Source organism: Populus euphratica, unplaced genomic scaffold (genome assembly GCF_000495115.2).
Source record: "Populus euphratica unplaced genomic scaffold, PopEup_1.0 scaffold49.1, whole genome shotgun sequence".
Classification (NCBI taxonomy): Eukaryota; Viridiplantae; Streptophyta; class Magnoliopsida; order Malpighiales; family Salicaceae; genus Populus; species Populus euphratica.
In genome coordinates this window covers 232065-252580 of record NW_011499875.1, presented here as the reverse complement: position 1 = coordinate 252580, position 20516 = coordinate 232065, and the positions used below count along the sequence as shown (strand labels likewise).

General features: G+C 33.8%; 2 protein-coding genes across 5 annotated transcripts; both read right to left on the bottom strand.

Annotated features, from left to right (window-relative positions):
• Positions 1–321: 321 nt before the first annotated feature.
• On the bottom strand, positions 322–6951 carry LOC105128145 (rop guanine nucleotide exchange factor 14-like). 3 transcript variants are annotated; one of them, XM_011029676.1, is made up of 9 exons: positions 6565–6951; positions 5497–5711; positions 2942–3334; positions 2215–2369; positions 2047–2121; positions 1690–1959; positions 939–1286; positions 600–864; positions 482–565 (listed from the first exon to the last, which is right to left on the bottom strand). In XM_011029676.1, the coding sequence occupies exons 2-9, from the start codon at positions 5567–5569 to the stop codon at positions 558–560; spliced, it is 1587 nt and encodes a 528-aa protein (XP_011027978.1). In that variant the 5' UTR covers positions 5570–5711; positions 6565–6951; the 3' UTR covers positions 482–557. The 3 variants fall into 3 exon arrangements, with proteins under 3 accessions (XP_011027976.1, XP_011027977.1, XP_011027978.1); XM_011029674.1 differs by having other exon boundaries at positions 322–864; positions 6565–6950; XM_011029675.1 differs by lacking the exon at positions 6565–6951 and adding an exon at positions 5806–6525 and having other exon boundaries at positions 322–864.
• Positions 6952–12970: 6019 nt separating this feature from the next.
• On the bottom strand, positions 12971–20075 carry BMY2 (beta-amylase 2). 2 transcript variants are annotated; one of them, XM_011029677.1, is made up of 10 exons: positions 19433–20075; positions 19131–19340; positions 18964–19044; positions 18609–18815; positions 17807–18001; positions 17122–17286; positions 15918–16178; positions 14065–14277; positions 13692–13911; positions 12971–13316 (listed from the first exon to the last, which is right to left on the bottom strand). In XM_011029677.1, exons 1-10 carry the CDS (start codon positions 19877–19879, stop codon positions 13288–13290), a joined length of 2028 nt encoding a protein of 675 aa, XP_011027979.1. In that variant the 5' UTR covers positions 19880–20075; the 3' UTR covers positions 12971–13287. The 2 variants fall into 2 exon arrangements, with proteins under 2 accessions (XP_011027979.1, XP_011027980.1); XM_011029678.1 differs by having other exon boundaries at positions 18609–18812.
• Between the last annotated feature and the right edge of the window lie 441 nt (positions 20076–20516).

Here is a 20516-nt window from a genome sequence, read left to right as displayed (position 1 = left end):
TTAAAAAATTAATTAAAAAAAATATGTAAACACACAACCAAAGAAATAAAAGGGAAAGGGCTCCTAGCCAGGAAAATATTCAAATATTTTAGGATGAACTACGCTGGAAATAAACCAGGTTCGGAATGAAATTGTGTATATTAATTAATTTCTTGAGTAAGTCCAGGTCTTGATCTTTAAAAGAAAAGAGAGAGAATAATAAGAACAAAAAAACGGAAGGGGGTCGACTTGCTTAAGTTAAACTATAATTAGATTTATCAATTTAGCTAATTCGCCATGGTTTTCCCTGGCAATTCATGTTCTTCGACAAGAGTACACTCATGACTGCCAAACCAACACTGATTTATTCATATGATTAATTATGTTAATGCATGAGGGAGAATCAAACACCTCTCATGCTATTTCAGTGAACATTATAGCAACACAATTTACAGAAACCTGCATATAAATATCAAAGCTTTCTTTCCTTTTTTAATTTTTTGGAGAATTTGTAGGGGACAGACTTCTACAAGCATCTCCACCAATGCACCATACTCGAATTCGACTTGGTGTTGCAATTACCGAGCTTGTCCTGGCTTCGCTACAAGAGAGTTTCTGATCAGAAATATGACTAGCATTGGATTTTCGATGCTTCACATCCACCTTATTCATCTGATTCGATGAGTGAGTGTCGGACATGTAGGACATGGCTGGAGTCTCAACATATCCTGATGAATTTATTCCTGGAAAGCAACAAGTAGCCGCAGGAGAACTGGGATTGGTCAATGAATCTTCTTGCATAATGTCTGCTATCCTAGACAGTATGCTGAATGCCAAGTTTCCAAGAACCCGTGAATATGCTTCCAAGATTGCATGTCCCACGTCCTGCAGAATTAGCAACCACATTCATACACATTATTGTCAGGAAACAGTGCACTTTCTAATCAACTGGAGCTCACCTTGCCAAATTGGATTTTTGTAGAATCTAGAAATGTTTGAGGAAGATTTGGATATCTGCTCTTTAGCTGCTGTAGAAGGGATTCTGTTCTGTCCAACAGTGACTCCATCTTTTCAAACTCTGACTCTGGGTCCTTAACAAAGGACCATGATGTTAGAACAGGAGATTTACCACCAACTTGTGCAGTCATTCTATCTTTCCATGCAAAAACGGCAGCTTCCAGCTTGTTGATGGCTTCAAGAGCACTGTGTTCTGATTGTAAATTAAGAGAATCGAGCATTTCCTCAGCTGTGTTTGGCTCTGCAGTCAACAACTTGTACAGTTCCTCACCAAGGTTTGCCTTTCCAGACTGTAAGAAGGACAACTGAAGTTATAGCATACAAGGATGGCATCATTCAAATTGTCAAATTCATCCGTCACAGTGCTAAACCAGAACCATGCCGAACAAACTATTTGTCAAAGGTTGACAGTTGACTAGCTCATAACAGATGTCCCAAATTGCTATATTTGTTTCACTTCTATTTCAGGTTTCTAAGCCATTCATGGCATGGTTTAAATACCAAAAATAATTAACAAATAAATGCCTTAATCGGTTATATGACAGGCAATCCAAGATTTAGTGAAAATGGCAGGTTCTCTTCAGCTAAAATGACCTGAAATTAAACTTGGATTGGAGCTATTTTTAATTTCCACCAACTATAGCTTTCTACAAGCTTAAGTATCACTTTTGACGAAATAGAGACCAATCTCACCTTTGGTAGTGCATCCTTAATAATGGTTGGCACAGGCATTTCAAGCAAAACAGTTTCGTTGATTGATTTGGCAGCCTTGAATACTTGATAGACCACCTTACTCTGATTGAGCAGTTTCGTTCTTCCCGAGTCAGAAAGCCCATTTGTCGGTACTTGCGGCAGTGGGAGCCACCACCTCTTGCTCTCCTTTGCGCTCTTGGTTCTGCCTTCTGCCCGGCTGCCTACTTCTGAGTACCAAAACTCAGTATTCACCATTGAATCCAGCGTGTCCTGTTTAAATTTGAAAATTCAATGCACTTGATAAGAACAATCTCTCTGCAAATGAATCTCAATTTTAAGAATGAAGAGATGGCCTACAATAAGCATAGAGTCCAACTTTTGAAGTGCTGGAAGATTCACATGGATATCTGCACGGGCTTTTGGTGTCATTATCTGCTTCAATATCAGGAGATTAATTATATATCTCACCAAATAATACAAAACATAGTATTTTATTCCTCATATTTCAACAAAAACAAAGAGTACCTCTAGCGCTCGACCATTGGCACAATTTTGCTTAGCAGGAACTAACTCAACCATGTAGTTTGTAGGGGACAACAACCAGTCCATTTCTCTTTGCCACTTGGTCTTCCTTTCTTCAGGCAATGGCTGCAATTTCCACAGCTCCCCGAAAACCGTCGCTACAGCACATTTTAAGCATTTTAAGAGTTGATTAATGATAAAAACAAATAATACACAAAACACGATCCGAGATTATATCAACAAAAATCAAAATCTGATTAAGTTTAACCGAATATTATTCACGACACAATATAAGATTTAAATCAGACTCGGAAGTGAATGCTTGTATGTCATGCATCTAATCCTGTAGCAACAGCACCAACATAACCACGTTTCTATTTCATCTCATAAACTTAATATTGTATCACTCTCTTTATGTGTACATAAAACATCACTATTGCTTCTTTTTTTCCCTCACTGATTTAAAGACTCACAATGAATGAAATCAGTATGGATTGAAATTTTGACACGTCTTATTTTACCAATTCTCCATGTATCTCCCCAATTAATGAAAATCAGTATGAATTAGTCCCTCGCAGTTTTAACAGAGAGTAAGATGGCATGCTCAAACATTAAATGGCCTATTCAAAAAAAAAAAAAAGATTGTGAAATAAAATCATAAAGTGAAAGGGTTACAGAAAGCAAGCAAACCAAAATAGGCAACGCTTGAACAAATGGATATATATTTTACCTGCAAGATTTGTTATAGCATTGGATAATGCCAACGCAGGGCTGAGGCCATTACGCCCTCCTGTGATATCTTCACCCAATAACAGCTTTGCAAATTTCTCTTTCATTGTCTCCACATCTGAATATTGCAGGGAGTAACATGGTTTCTCTTTAGCATAAAAGTGACGAGGGCCTCCAGCGACCTCCCAATCATCCGAACCATGCTCATCCCTCTTCGTTCTCAACCATTTAGATGAAAATGACCCAAAAGCATCTTTGCTGGAAGAACAGCTTGAACAACCATCATCATCGAGAGATTCGCTTACACAACCCTCTCCTCTGCTTGTCCCGCTTTCATTTTCGTAAGATTGGTTGTTTATAACGCAACTCTCGAGGCCATTATACGTCATTATCCCTGAGATGCAGTTTACTATGTAGTTATCCACTAAAATGCATGATCAATAAGAAAAACATAGAACTGAAGCGAAGTGCGCTAAAGATCAGCACTTTTGGAACATGGGTGTTGTACAAGTTTCATGGATTTGGACATGTTAATATGCATCCGACAACTAATGATTCAAACAAGATGATAAACTCTTGTTGAGATACGAGTTCCCTGGTACAAAGGATAAAATTATATTCAAATTTCAAATATAAACAATATTTTGTAATATTACCTAAAAACTTGTTTATCTAAAAACTTGAAATTTTAGATTGATTTAATTTTTTAATATATATTAATATCTCAATGACCAACAATTACGAATATGATCCTTCATATTTATTTAATAAAAATTAAATATAAAATAAATACTATACTTATATAAGTTTTAAATCCAAAAATATTTACTTTAAAAAAATATATTAGAAAATAATATAAATTTTATTTAAAAATTTTAATTATTAAGTTGAAATAATTATTTATATTATAAAAACGGTATTTAATACCATATAAAAATTTATTTTTCCTTAAAAAGAAAACAAAAAAAACACGAATCCATGTCTCGTCATGGGATTTTCTATACGTTCAAATATGTAATCAGCATATATAATGCCCGAGATTTTTAGCTTAATTAAATTCCACTGACAAGATTGATCTTAAGATCCAAAATCTAAATCATTTCTTCAACACATAATACTATAGTAGCATCCAAATAAGGCTTCAATCAATCAGGTTGACACATTTATATACCAGGCTTTAACCAAAGTCAAGTCTCTTATCAGAAGTCACATGCTACTAGCTAGTTCTGCCAAGCTATTCCATTTTTTATCTTGTCATAGCTCAAAGGGATTAACTATTCACTACATTGTATGACTGTAAGCTGGACTCGCTACCAAAGAAGTGGCTATACTAAAATCAAGCGGCGTGCTAAAAAAATACACCATCTCTCTCTCTCTCAATCTCTAAAGATCTAGTAGCAATAAACCTTGAGATCTAGGCATATGAGTGGGGCAGGTAAGTTGCCAAATTTGTCTTTATTGTTTGACAATATAGGTTTCAGCACATGCAGATGCAAGTGCTTTTATTATTGGCTACAGTCCCTAATTTTGAATCTTTCCTTAGCTACAAGTCAAAGGTTCGGCTTCCACCAGCCACATATATCAGAACTTAATTTGTCGGTATGTAATAAGAGATGCATCAGCTACGTGGCTCGATGATGTTGACCATTTCATCCATGAACCACAAGCGAATTATATTGTTAATGCCTCTGCATTATAATACTGCTGTTTTGTCCATCAATAACAATTGTAATCATAAATATGTTAGCATATGGATGAAGCGTTAGGAAAAGAAGAAGACAAGAAGCATGTGCCTGCTGCGCATGCCGTTCTGAGAAAGAAAAGAAGGAACAAATGTTTGAACTTTTGGGTGGTCTCGTAGGGTGACAATTTTTAGCTTAGACAGGATGAATGAGTTTCTAGGAAAGATAACCACACTTAAATTGGAATTATGAATATGATTTCTCAAATTAGGGCTTTTGAAATTTCACTGACAACAAAGATGCGTAATCACTAAGCAGAAGCTTCCTATGTTATCATTATATGGGCCACAGTAAAAGGAAATTTCACAGAGTATCATTTGAGCGAGACCAATGGACCGCTAGTTTCAAACAACTTTTCTTTCCACGAACAAATCAAGAATAAGAGGACAGGCTCTTGATAGCGATCTGTCACTAGAGACCAAAAATGGTGAAACGCTGGATGGTATGGGTTCACAGGAGCACTGTGCAACATAAGACAGGTAAATATACGTTCATTCAAGCATATAAATAGCCAGAAACCAATAAAAAGGAGAAAAAGAAGGTTTCCCATGTGGATGCTGTCCAAGTAGAAATTAAACCATTTTTTTCCCTTAAAAAAAAACAGTGACTGGACCAATAGACAATGACATTGGTGTCCCCATTAAGTTACTTCATTGTCTCGTTCAGTGGGGATGGCAGATCTAATTAATCACGTAAGGGACTCTTCATATCAATCAAAGAAATAATAATAATAATTTGAGCAAAATATTTATTTTTAAGTACAATTAGTGTTACCAACAAAAAAATACTACTGTAAGAAATTAAAAAATCTTACTCTCTTGTTCATCGAAGTCGAGGCTAATCTCTGTGTCCCTAGCGCAGCAAGCGAGCCATCTTCTCATCATCATTCTCGCTGGAGGCCTTCTTGTTCCCCTTTATCCCTTTGGATAGGAAACAACTTTACTATTGTCAGGGTCGGGGATGGACCTTTTAAAAGAGCTCGAGATGATCAAGGACACAATCCAAAAGGCTTCAAACAAGGCCCTCTTCCTGAAACCATAAACATCAAATACGTTTCTTTAACATGTTCAGAGACATTTGTACTAAAGAGAAGTGATAAATGTTGCTGGGATTAGCGACACACCATGGCAGATGGAAATTGCTCTTTCGACATTTTAATCTCTAAAACAGTCTTGAATTGAGAGAGAGAGAGCCAAGATGCCCTTTTCCTTCTTCTTTGTTTCATTTCACAATAAAAAACCGAAGCTTCTTAGCCTCAGTTTTATGTTTAGACTGTTAGCTAGGACGTAGAATGGAAGGTAAGGGAAAAAACAAGGGAAAAAAAAAGAAGGAAAGAGAGAGAAATAAAAAGCTGCAACCTTTAAGTGAATTTTGGTTACAGTAGAGGTTGAAGAGTAAAGTAGTGATGATCATGTATGCTCTTTTGGATTGGCAGTCAAAAAGTTGAAGAAGAAAAAAAGACAACTGCCATGAACGTATGACTCAAGCTAGATTCACTGCACTGTTACCAGTTATCTTAAAACAGTAAGTGAGCAGAAAGTCTATGGGTATCGAAAAGGAAAGACCCAAATCCAAGTCAAAGATCAGTTCAAATCTTCAAATTGCAATCTGGGAAACACTCTGCTTGCTTTTTGTACACTTATATGTATGAAACCAACCCCATACAAGAGCAAAACAGGTGTCCTTCAAAATCCCAAAATATGAACCAAACAATGCCTTGGATGAAGCAAGAAGAGAAGAAGAAATCACATGATCCATAAAGAGAAAGATGAGAGGATAAAAACCTTTCTTAAAAATCATTGTAACATTGACAAAAACTAATGTGGCTTTAAAAAGGACAATTAAAACGAAGGAGGAGTAAATGGTTGGTAGAGAAACGTACCTTTGTCGAGGTGAATAATTCAAGAGCAACGTTCATGTGGAAGAGAGTTCTTCAAAGCTTCTTCTGCATTTGGAGAAGAGACACAAAACATGGCGCGTGTATGGGAGGCTTCTTGCTTGAAATTATGAGTAGAATAACAGTAATGAGAGTAACTACACTTATAATATGAACCCACCAAGGATATCTCACATTTATTATATGTGAAGAAGGCACATGCTACTAGTACTTATATGACTATTGACTTCAACACCAGAGCTGGACTCTCTTGCAGAGAGAGGAGAGGAAATCGTCAATGGAGACCGAATCATTTTATAACAAGGGAGATGGATAGAAAGAGGGGTTGTTTTTCTCTCTCTTTTATCTGGAGAATCCTTTCTTGTCACCAGTGACCAGACGCGTCCTTAATTGATAGTCGCTTACTACAACCGTTCCCTGACAGTCGCAGCAACATTTACTGTCAATCATAGCTAGCATGTTCCAGCATATTTCCGTGATTGATATAGAAATTAAAATAAATATTTACAAGAAAAATGATGATTAAATTTATATACATGTCAAGTTGTCTTCTCTCATTTACAAGAAAAATGATGATTAAATTTATATATATGTCAAGTTGTCTTCTCTCATCGCCCAAGCGAGCACAGTGAGTGTGTGTGTGTGTGTATATATATATATATATTCACAATAACATGCCTTATTTACTTAACACCATAGTTAATTGGAGGGAAAATTACCCTAATCTTTTTAATATTTAATAGTGATGATATTTTGCTTTAATTTTTTTTAAATTACACCTTAAAATAAAATTTAAATTTTACATATAATATAACTATTAAAGACCAAAACACACGACATATATGACATTTATTTTGTGTCTTGAAATCTTCTCTTCTCTTCTAGGAATGAGCAAAAGTCAAAGGATAACAAACCCTAACCCTAAATAATTGTTTGTACATGTTGAAATCCATGTCTGGTGCCGTTTTTTAATATCCGAACAAAACCCCTATCAAGTTCCTAAAAATAATATTTTTTTAATACCAAGCTGGTAGGAACAAAACCCTAAAAAAAACCCAAGTTTTATGTAAGCTATTTACTATTCACGAGATGTTTTAAACACTGTTTTTTAATCTTTAATTAGCTTTGTTTAACCTTTATTTGATTTTAAGTTAGTTGTTAATTTGCAGGATATATAATTAATGAAAATTTTTGCTGGGAGCAACTCCTACATAAAAAATAGCGGCACTAACCATACGTTGCACATAGACGACGTATTGTTACGACAAGTTTTTAATGTTGATTTTAAGGGATTTTAAATTCAAAACGATAAAGACAATGAATTTTCTTTTTTCATGTGTGACATTGATGAAGACCATAATGATTTTGATGATAATAATAATAATAGTGTTTATATATGGTATTAAGAAGAATATTCTCATCATAGATGTTATGCTTGTGTTTATATATATTTTATTGGTTGATATTGAGGTTTAAAAAAAATATAGAAATGGCGGTGGTAGATGCAGAAAAGTGAGAGGAGGAGGACGAAGATGATGTGATTAAAAGGATAAAGATGATGAAATTATGGTGGGAGAAAGAAGCCCTCCTCTCACTAATATACTACCACTTCTTGTAATAAAAAATAATAGCAATTAAAAAAAACACTCATCAAAGTTTTAATAACTTGAGTTAAAAAGAAACAAATATATTTTTTACAAAATCATGTTTTTATTATGGCTGTGAAAGTAAGTTTTAATAATAATAATAATAAAAAGATTATGATAGATCATTTTTAAGAACTTGTATGAATAGATATAAAAATAATAAATTTAAGAAAATTATATAAATATACTACAGTAAAAAATAATAAAATAAATATTTTATTTTTATTGAAATAAATTAAAAAAAATACATGGACTGATAAATAAGTAAAAGTGTTGATAAATAAGTAAAAGTGTTAGCACTAATTAAATATTAAAGCGGTAAGTTGATATTTCTTTTTTTCTCTCATTATTTAGAGAGAAATGTGAAGAAAAAAAAAAGAAGTTTAGGGCTGAGATATAAAAAGATAAAACAATTGGGGCCATGCAAATACATAAATTTAGACTTTAGGGACTAGATTAATTTTTTAATTCCACAATGAAAAGGGGTGTTTTTGGTTAAATTTGATCGTTGGTCTCTTAACTTTTTTTTAATCACAACCTAAAATTCTATTTTATAACATCAACTTTAAATTTATTTTCAAAATATTCATCGACATTTTGCATGTGAGAGCATGAAAAGGAAGAATTCGTAGAACTATGCTAATACGATTTAGAATGAAGAAAATACAAAAAAAGTAGTTCTATGACCGAAAGAAAAAAAAAAAAGTTGTTCATATGAATAGTGTAATAAAAATCACAAGTGTCTAGTTAACAATGCAAAGCACTTTCCTTTTTTCTATATCTTTTAGTTTTTTCTAGTATTTTTATAATTAATATTGACAATTGTAGGCAATGGCTAGCTATTTTATAATTCCCTAAAATTCTTGAGAGCTCTGCCCCATCCAAGTTGATCAATATTAAACTCGTAGATTTCAAGAAGTTCAAAGTGAACCTTTTATTATTAATATTATTATTATTATTATTAAATAGTAGCCGGCTGCAACCAATGACAGAACCAGTCTTTCAATTCATTTACTTTTTAGTGTATTTCCCACTTAATTTCAAGAATTGTTGTGAAACACGAGCTATCACATACACGAGATTCTGGGAGAAAACAAAAGGAAATATCAGGAAAAACATGAAGGATAAAGTCGCCAAAGGCAGGCGTCTTCTTATTTAAACTTTAGAAAAAAAGAGTGTTAAGAAATTTTAACTTAATTTCAGGGACCAAAGTGAAACTTTATTGAATACATATTGGGAGCTAAATATATAGTTTAACCTTAATAATTGCATGCCATTTGCAGGGACTCTTTTTTTTTTTTAGCCCCTACAAAAATGTTGCTTGTTTCTTTGTGACGTCGAGCACAATTCTCCAGAACAGCGGGCAGATGCATTGCTAGGTGGTTGTTTAGAAGGGAGATAGTTGGTTTTTAAAATATTTTTTTTATATAAATATATTAAAATAATATTTTTTTCAGTTTTTAAAAGTTATTTTTGATATTAGTATATAAAAATATTTAAAATTTTAATTTTAAATAAATATTTATTTAATTTTATAAAATACTATTTTAAATGTTTTTCCAAACACGCGGCTAAGCATGACCAGCTAATATACTAATAAAACATTTTATTTTTGCTATCAAGCGAAGAATTTTTAATTCATACTATAATGTTGCAATCTTGAATTTTGGACCGATAATATATATCCTTCATGCAATCATTTTTTCGGACCGATAAGACAAATCCTGCCTGCGCTCCATCCCATGATCAGAACCAATAGTAAATTTAAATTTCAAATTTCTACGTGCGATGGTGAAGGCGACGGTAAATTTAAATTTCAAATTTCTACGTGCGATGGTGAAGGCTACTGCATCCCCCACCGTTTCAGGGCCAAGAAAAGAGGCGGTAGCTGGGGATGTGCCTCTTGTCGCATCCTAGGCCGCTCGGTGCCACCATTATATGCAGCTCTTAGCCCACTTCCACTTCCATCACGAGCGTCTGTGCTCCCCCCCGCCGTTTTCATACCTAATCTTCAACAACATTTACGAGTAGTAAAATTCTCAAAGTTTAATTTTGTACTGTATAATTTAACTAGTAACATTTTAAATTTATTTTTTAAAAATTATTAATTTAAATTTTATAAAATTTACAGTTATTAAAAATTTATATAATTATTAATTTTAAAATTCATAAGATTAATTAAGATGTATATAAGTAACCTGTGTAACTACATTAATAAAAATAAAATAAAAAATCTGAAAGTCCAAGAGTGTAGCCTCACCCATACAGAATTCAGCCATAGGATGTCCATCAGGGAAGGGAGAAGACGTGCCTGAATTTGAGATTGTTGGAGGGTGGCGAGATGATTTGATCACCTGGGCTTCTTGGGTATAGATGATGTGACTGAATTCAAGCCAGTGGCTAGGGTTTCATATTTAGTAAAGATGAAGTCAGTTTTTTAAGTGGCATTTTTACTAACAATTTTGTTATTTTGCAACAGTCATTAAATGGAATATAATAGTAATGCTAAGAATAATTTTCCATTAAAATTATAATACAGAGAGGAGCCCATCATTCAAGCGAGGTGAAGCTTCAAGAGTATAGTTAGATGTCCTGGGATGTTTGACATTGAAATTTAATTTGTCTTTTGTTTAAATTTTAAAAAAATTATTTTAAATTAATTTTTTAATATATTTTTAGAATGTTTTGATGTTACGTTAATTGATGAGATGTTGAAAATAAATTTTAAAAATTAAAAAATATTATTTTAATATATTTTTAAACAAAAAAATATCATAAAAAACAATCCATATCTATATGATTATTCATTACATTATCCCTGATGTAAGTACCCAATTAACAGAGATTAGTCCTTCCGGAGCATAGATTCCCTAGCTGAAAAAATTACTCATGCTTGAAGTATTTCTTGCCATTACGTGACAAATGTATAACGAACAATATTCAAGCAACTCATGGCCCTATACTAGTTGAGTAACTAAAGTAGATTTGGTTTAGAATATAATTATAAATAATGGAGGAGGGTCACACAGGGGGATCCACTTCATGCTGGTTTAGTCGATTAAAATCCTGGTCTATTTAACAAATTTTTGAGAGACAAAAAAGAAGAAAAGAAATGAATAGGAAGTTTCTTATTTCAAATTTAATTTCAGTCATTTTAGATAGCACTCATTGTCATCAAAATCATAAAATGAACTTATAAAATAGTATGATTTTATAAATTAACATGTATCAATAATGTAAAATCAGATTAAAAACTTAAAAATCAATAAAAATAGACTTAATTCATGCAAAATTGATAAAATCAGTAAACTCAATCCGATTTTATAAGTTTACTAAATTTAAGATACAAATCAAATTATATTAAAATATTTGCTAACCAATTTTGTAAGAACAACATATTTCTCATATCATACATCAGATAGAGCTGAATTTGTATAGGAAAATACTAGAAATATAAAGTTATATTGTGGTAAATTTTCAAGTCAAATGAAGCTTAAAAATATATTATTTTTCAAGGTCAAAGTTATTAGATGAATATTATTAAATTTGTTAAACTAAACATTTATGTACAAGTGAAATTTTGTTGTAATTCAAGTTGAGTTAGAAACTAAACATCTTAAGACTTTCAATCATATATAATAGACCTAATAATTTATCCAGAAAAAAATAATAATATATTTGAAATTAAAATTAAAATCTATTAAAAATATATAAAAAATAAGTCGTATTTTAGTTAGGTTAGTTTCCTTTACAGAATTGAAAGGTATAATTTTATACGAGTAAATTACCAATGGAAATGACTAGTATAACATGTTAAATATCAAACTAAATTAACTAGATATAAGAAACGTTTGAAGAATGGGGAAAATTCTTGAGTTTTCTAAGGTTACATTGTGTGCTTCCTTCTGGAATTTACGTTTCATTTAACTTTTATTGATCAAAAACTCACTGTGATGAGAATAACTAAATTATCACCAGATTCTTATACACTTTTTATCATTCAGTCTGAATTTCCTCCTTATATTAGAAAGTTATATTTGAAATATTTTATTTTTTCATATTATTAATTTCTTAATTTATACTATTTATTTTTCTTATTTTATTTAAATTGTTTATTAATTGTAATATTGTTGATTTTTTTTATTTTAATGTAATATAATTTAATTTTTTAGTTTGAATCGCCAATATATAATCGGCCACAAAAATTTACTTATCATTCTACAATTTAAATTTACATTATATACATATAATTTTTAAAGTGGTGTTAAAAAAATATTTTTGAGAACCTTGATATTACCCACTGTCACAGCATACGACGTGTGAACTCACGAGTAGCCTAGCTCGGACTCAAGATTGAGAGCCCCCTCAAGCTGTAAAGAGGAAGGAAGAATGACAGCATCCAAGACCAGCTCTTCTCTAACGCTATTCAGGGTTTTTAGGCAGAAGAGGTTTTCTTTCTTTTCTTTTCATCTAATTTTATAAAGTTAAAACTTGCAAAACGTACAATAACAGCTCCAGTTTCACTTCTCGTACACCAAATATTTTCAAACTACTGGAATTTCAAAAGCAGAACTCTATATTGTTTATATTCTAATTCAAATCAAGTTCATTTATCGAACTCTTTTTTCTTTTGTTTTATTTATCATTTTCTTCTAAATTTTACCCTGGGTTTATAGCCGTATTAATCACACGGGAATCAAAGTTATGGAGGGGAAAACAGTACTTTAAAAAAAAAAAAAACCATGGGAATCGTAGCATAAAAAATACACAGTGATGATGAACTTTTGGGATCTCATTACTAGCATTTCTGATTCCATGAACAAAATGCAAAATCTTAAATTAAGATTATCCTCATGCCCGCCTAAGTGAATATGTCCTGCTTTCACATGCAGACCAAGATAGCATAATTTACAAAGACTTCGAAGGAATCTTACAGAATTCTGCTCTTGGAACCGCAGTTATGCTTTTATGCCCTTCATACTACCATCATCTGACCTACAGCCTGCAGTTGAAACTAGCTGCTGTGCTCACCCATTTACCAAAGAGAAAAATCCGCACCTTGTCAGGATACTAGATCACCCGTTATCTCACCTGCAGATATTGAATTAGGATTTAACATTACAAAGGGCTGGAAAAAATAAATGAACAAATAAAAATCACCACATGAACTTGAAGTAAAAATTGACATGATGTGAGCGATGTTCTTCATATTAAAGACTTGACAATTCTCTTAATTAATTACCAAGCAATGTGGTGTTGTTTCGCAAAAAAATTGATTCAGTTACTGACAAATCAAGAAAGATTGAACCTTATTAGCTTTCAAGACACGCAAGATCTTCTTCCATACAGGAATCAAATTACATGGATGTAGGCAGAAGATAAAGAGAAGCAACTTTTTTGCAATGGACTGTCTGACCACCCATTGACTAAGTTTTTAAGCAACAGTAATAGCTTTACTTTTCTCACCGTGCATGCATTTGATAAAGTAATCCAACTCTGGAAAGCAAATTGTTCCTTGAGCTAAAGCTGATGGCTGTTGATACACAAAAAATGAAAAGTGATGGTGGTCGGGATCATTCCTTGGCTTTGCCATCTCAACCACTCTCCTATACCCTTCTCTGTCATAACAGGCAAGCATATTTACACCAGCCACTGTCAATCCTCGGTCCCAAGCAGAATTCAGAACCTGTGGGAACAAATGACAGTTCATCAACTCCTTCAAACACATAGAAGTAACTCAAGCAGTTCATGAACATGAGCCAGAAGTTGCAAAGAATATCCACGATAGTAAATAGCCTGAGGAATAAACCAAGATAAGGGATCCCACAAACAACATCACCTGCCAACTCAAGCCTTCTGGATCAACAAGTGCTTCATCCTTCTCAAAACCTGAAACTTGCAATCCTGAGCAGACAAACTTCATTATCACCGAGTGTTTCTTCAAAACCTCAAAAACTGGAGAATATCCGTCCTGGTTTGTTGGGTTATAGTATCCTGCTGTTAGCTCTGCTGCATGGCTTGCTGTCCTGTACCACCAATAAACTGCAGGAACCTGCACATGCATCAACGTGATTGAAGTTCATAAGAAACCACATGTTAGTTTGGATAGAAGAGAATATAGATTCATTTTTTCACATAAACCACCTCCAAATCCACTACCCACTTGATTAGAGTTCTAAAATGCATAAAAAAAATCATCTCCAAAATCTACCATTTTTTATCAACTAGCTGGAAATGAAAGTTTGGTTAAATCTCACACACAACACAAACTTACAAAAACACTAATCCAGTTGGCCAGGGCTGCCCAACAAACATGTCAGTGAAATGTATCAATCCTATAAGTGTTGTTAATCAAACAGACAAAATGGTATACCAGAACACGGAAGCTGGGGAGCTGTGTTTATCAAGGCTAAGAAAATGTGTTTTTCTGGGATGGAAAATAAGGCAGGATGGCCAGGTTGGTGGCAGGCAGAGACTTGTGTGAGGTCCTTTTTGTCATAAGAAAACTGAGAGACCTAAATGATTTTGCAATTGCAGTTCCCGGGAGGACTCTGAGGTTTTGTATGACAAATGAGAGATAAAATGAAAAGGAGACAAATTTATGGTGAGAAAGCTGTCTGGATTTATATGAAAATGCAAGATACAGATACTCATGAAGTCAGTGTTCAACCTTAATACAGAGCCCCATCAAAACCAAAGTGCAATGAAAGAAGAACAAATTCTCTACCAGCTTTGCTTTTTTGGCAAGGCAGATTGGACACGAGTCTAGTTGTTGACAATTTACAGAGGAGACAAAAGATCAAGGTGAGCAAGTTTTGGCACATTGTCTCGGCTTAATTTGACATATAGCAAGGTGAGCAAGTTTTGGCACATTGTCTCAGCTTAATCTTTTTAAGCTCATAGTTGTTGACATATGAGCTCATGGTTTGTTATACAGTTTATTAAATTTTTTGGTGCTAAAATTGTTCAAGATACAACATATCTCAACCCGCCCCAGTGTTTTGAGCATCTCTTTGGATGCATCTAGAATTGATCTAGGACATAATAGAAGTGGAATACCATCAGTGACACTGGAAGCAGGTGGAGCATGATGACGGTGGCAGTAGCAATTGTATCACCATGCAGGTGACGTGAAAAAGCAAGCTGGGCTGATTGTGGAAATTATTTTATATTATTTTATTCATTTACCTATTTCTAAATAGTATCTAGAGTCTAAAAAATATTCAATTTCTATTAGTTAGAAATAGAATATTTTGTAGACTCTAGATACTATTTAGAAATAGGAAAATGAATAAAATAATATAAAATAGAACATTTTTTTTTCAATTGTAAATTTCTAATTAAGAACAATACTTATTAGAATCAGGTATCAGGTCTCGTGTCAAATGCAAAATATCTTCTTCTTTTTTTGTTACAACACTTAATAAAGTTTGGATTGGAATAACTAAAAAAGGGGAACGAAGAAAGTGAATCAGTATACTAATTCCTCATCCCCCAACCAGTCCTTCTCGTTGTGTTATTGTCCTGATAAAAATAAAACGAAATAAAAGCAAAGCATACCAACATGGACCATGGATTTCTCTAGGATTGGATCATAACTATCTTTTAAGTGGATTAGTAAAAGACTAGCATTCTTAACAATAGTATAAAATCATTCTAAAATCCAGTTCAAGAAGTTCTAAATGCACAAACCTTGATGATGATTTTTGTATCCTCAAATGCAAAGCTTGCGAGAGACAAAACATTATCGGCATGGTCTATCAATGACTGGGAATACCAATGGAGGAAAAAGCGACCAAAGTAGCTATCATAATCACCTCGTTCACAGAAGAATCCAGTTTCATGTGGCCTTGAATTATACTGACCAGCATTATCAGGCCCCCTAGCCCAAAATGAATGTCCACGCAATTTAGCTGCTTTGCGAAGATTTTGTTGTGAATATTTATCATAGCACTGTACAGAAGCAATCAGCATTGGTCATGCACGATGAACATCAACTAAAATCAAACTATAATGAAACCATATGCAATAGAAGAACCAGTAATAAAGAGCAAGAATATAAGGAGCAAAATAGATAAACAATGCACAACATCAAGCTAGGGTTTCCAAGCAGGAACATCGCATATTAACAGAATATGGCATCCATGACGCAGCACTAGCTAAAGTTGGATAGATTCTTCTTTCAAAACTAAATCCCAAAATTAAAAACTATACTGCTATACTTTAAATAAACAATATAAGTAGGTAACTCCAACAGGAATACTTGAAGGCAACCAACAAAATGCTGATAGCTCACAGGCTGTTGGTTGCATAGAGTAAGTACTCTTAAGGATCAAGTCTCTTACAGACAATGAGGCCGCTGATAAGCTGATATATTTTCTAAAGGATTATCAAATAGCACATAGCCGCTGATAAGCTGATATATTTTCTAAAGAAGGATTATCAAATAGCACATGACCAATTGCATGAGACAAAACCCAAAACCACTTTCACTTTACCACAAATAAACTAAAGAAGTTTTAAAAAAAAAACTTTACCACAAATAAACTAAAGAAGTTTTTAAATTTTTTTCTTCATTTTTCAGAACTGTAGGTTGTCATCAGCACAAGAAACCTACATGACATATACAGCCTTCATGTTTGTTTTCCATCAGTATTGGTGGATGAATCAAACTTGGTATCTGATCCCATTCAATATGACAAAGATTCAGTTTCTAAATACACAATAAAGATAGACTTCAAGCAGTAGAAAAATCTCAAGATAAAATTTCTCCAGCCAATTTTCCATCACAGTCAATGTACAAGAACCACTAAAAATCAAAAGCTTCGCAATGAACTTCGAACAAATACAGCACAGGAGAGAGACATGCATATCATGGGTTAACATAAAAAGATACCTGAAACTCACCGATGCCAGGATACCTCCATCCTATCCTTTCTGAAAAGGATGGGTACTTTAGTTCCCCAGACGGTCCAAGTCCAATTTCAATAGCAGTAATAAGGCCCTCTGTGAACAAGTCATTAAACTCCGTCCGGAAGCTTCTCATGAAGTCAAAATAAACCTGCATATAATTAAGAATCACATTATGAAATACAAATAAAAAAAACTGTGAAGGTGCCATAAGGTACAGAGAGTAAGTTCAATGGCTCGAGTTTGGTGTACTCAGCATAGAGCTAAAAGGCCGATGAAAGCATGCTTTAAAGTCTTTCTTTCAAACCTTTCTATTTCTTTACTCTTTTCACATAAGTTATGCCTATCCTATCACTCCCTCATGGAACCAGATACGATGAAATCTAGTTAGATTCATCAAGTTAGCTGAAAAGTAAAAGAACAAGAACAACCTCCTACTCTAACATGAAAATGCATTATTTTGCATCATACGACCTAAGGTGGCATTGATAGCACAACATTAGGTTCTATTACTAAAAGCCTACATTTTATAATTACTATTTTGAGAGAGACAGCAACAGTGGCAAGTGGAATAAGAAAAGTATAGAGACAATAATGTAATAGATGCTAGATGAAAACACCATGAAAAAAAAAAAAAGATGGTGGCTACATGGAAATTTTTTTATATATACCTCTATACCAGTTCTTCCCTTTAGAACTCGCTCTTTGTCAATGCCCCAAGATAGACATTCAGTGTTCCTCCTTCCTTCACGATCTGTGAAAAATATATCCTGGTTATCTTTCCCAATTTCTAAAACCCATTGGGGGAGGGAGATCAAAACATCGCCAGAATCAGTTCCTCCATATTCATGAAATGCCATTGCAACCTTCAAGATTTAAGACAGGTTTGAGATTTAAATACCATTCAACAACCAGCAGAAAGATGTTTTCCATATAAGAACAGGGCATTTAATGAGGGAAACAGTGAAGAAAGTTTCTGATAAAATAAATACATATTCTCATAAGAAAAACAAAGGAGCATAAGAATTCAAGGAAAGAATTGATGCATGCACCAGAAAGGTCCTCAAAGCCATGCTTTGCCATAGTGGAAAAAACTATTTGTTTAAAAATGAAGGAGTTTAAGAAATTCATGATCATATAGAATAAGCAATTTATCGATGAATGTTATTTTGATGAAAGTTTCATGCTTTATGATGGTCTCCATTGGATTCCAGTTTCCATCCAAAATAACGGGTCCATTCCATTTTGACAAAAACGTATAAGGTCATTTTTGCTGGGGAAAAGATAAAAATACGTGTTAAAAAAACCAGAATGGAATGGTTAAGTGTGTTAATCTTCAATAACGGGTCCATTCCATTTTGACAAAAATACGTGTTAAGAAAACCAGAATGGAATGGTTAAGTGTCTGTTAATCTTTATTTTATTTTATTGTAGTACACACACATACAAGTCAAATAAATCATGAGAACTCACCTGCAACTTCAACTTGAATTCTAGGATAATGTTAAACAATTCCCTATAGCCAGACCACGCATACTTCTGAGGACTCCATGCTTCAACAACTCCCCACCAGCACTCCACGACCACACCATCCACATCTAAAGACTTCATGTGACTTAACTCCTGTCTAACTCCTTCCGGGTCAATCAACTGGCAGCAATTGTTGATAAACCCATTCTGCTACCATGATTCAACAAATTAGCATCCACGGAAAACATTAGAAGATCAACAAAAAAGAGGAAGCCAATCCTTGCACAAAATGTTAAAAAAATGATACGAACAAATAAATGCCACTACATCAACAATTCAAATCAAGCCAGACACTTACTGCAAGCATTACATAAACAGGGACATAAGAATTCTCCGTGAAATCGTTTTGGTGCATGCCAGAATGAACATCTTGTATAAGCTGCACCACAAGCACACCCAACAATCAACCACACTATCAAACAAACATATTCCGATAACATCAAATTCAATAAATCAATCAATTACCTGATCAGCATCCAAGCATTCAATGACAGAATTAATGGGACTCGTACTTGTGTACTTCTCATTCCTCGAATTCTCTCTCTCGCTAATCACCATCGAATCAAGCGACCCCGGTGACAAGCTCTCATCAATTCTAAGAACCGACGGCTGACACTCTTTCACCGCACAATGCTTTAGCAATGGACTTTCCACTGGCCTCACTCCAAATGATCCCTTTTCAAACACAGTAATTACAAATTATCAATCAAAACCCTAATTTTCAACATCACGAAACCCTAATTCAAGTAAACGACTAGCATACTAACCGTATGTGAAGGAGGAGGCGATTGGCGATAAGTGGTGCCATCCGTTTCAACAGTCCAACCAGCCTCACGCGCTAAAGCAGCGAGAACATCATTCATATCAGCACGCGCAGGGAGAGGGAAATTACCGTATTGTCTAAGACCAGTGAGCATTCTACTTGTAATAGCACGACGGTGTCGTTCTCGAAGCTTGGTTCTCTCCTTTTCTTTCTCTCTCTCTCTCTTACCTTTACCCGAGGCATTCGGAGATGAAACAGCTGAGGTGTTATCAGATGATGCAGCTGCGGCGGCAGTGGCGGCGAAGCCTCGAGGACGGCGGGTTTGAGGGTGAGGGTGAGGACTAGGGCCTGGCTGGACGGGGTGGGGTAGGTGAGAATATGGGTCGGGTTGGGGAATTTGGGTTTGCTGAGGGTTGATTAGGAGATCTTGATTATTGTTGTTTGTGTTCATTTTTGTTGTTCCTTTTAAATTTGGAGTCAGTCCCCGTGTAGATTTTAGAGCTGGAGAAGGTTTGGTTTGGTATTGTTTTGTATTTTTTATTTTTAATTACAGTTTTGGTTCATGGCGTTTGTTTGTTTCTTTCTCAGGCAAGACGAAGCATTCTCTGCAACTTATCTGCTTTATATCTTTCTTTGTTTGTTTGGTGCGCAAATTGGAGTTGGGCTTTTTTATTATTTAAAGATCTTTAAAATGAACGAGGGAAATAATTAGCATTTTTTATAAATTATTTTTTTAGTTATTATTGTATTATTTTTTTAGTTATTATTGTATTATTATTATACTTAGATAGTTGTGTAGCTTTTTTTTGAGCTTGAAAAGTATTTGACTTGTATAAGCAGCATGGTGATATTGGTGCGTTAAATACTTTAAAAGTTTACATTTTCTTTTCTTTTTTTTTTAATTGGATTTTTTTTCTACTATGTAATTTAGGGAATTATTGGATTTTCTAACATAACATCAGCTTAAAAAAAAAATATTAAGAAATAATAAGCTTGTATAACTAATTTTCACATTTTAAGAGTTAGGTTTAGCAACATCTATTCTCATATTTTATTATTTTTGCTTTTTTAATAATTGTATTATTGTT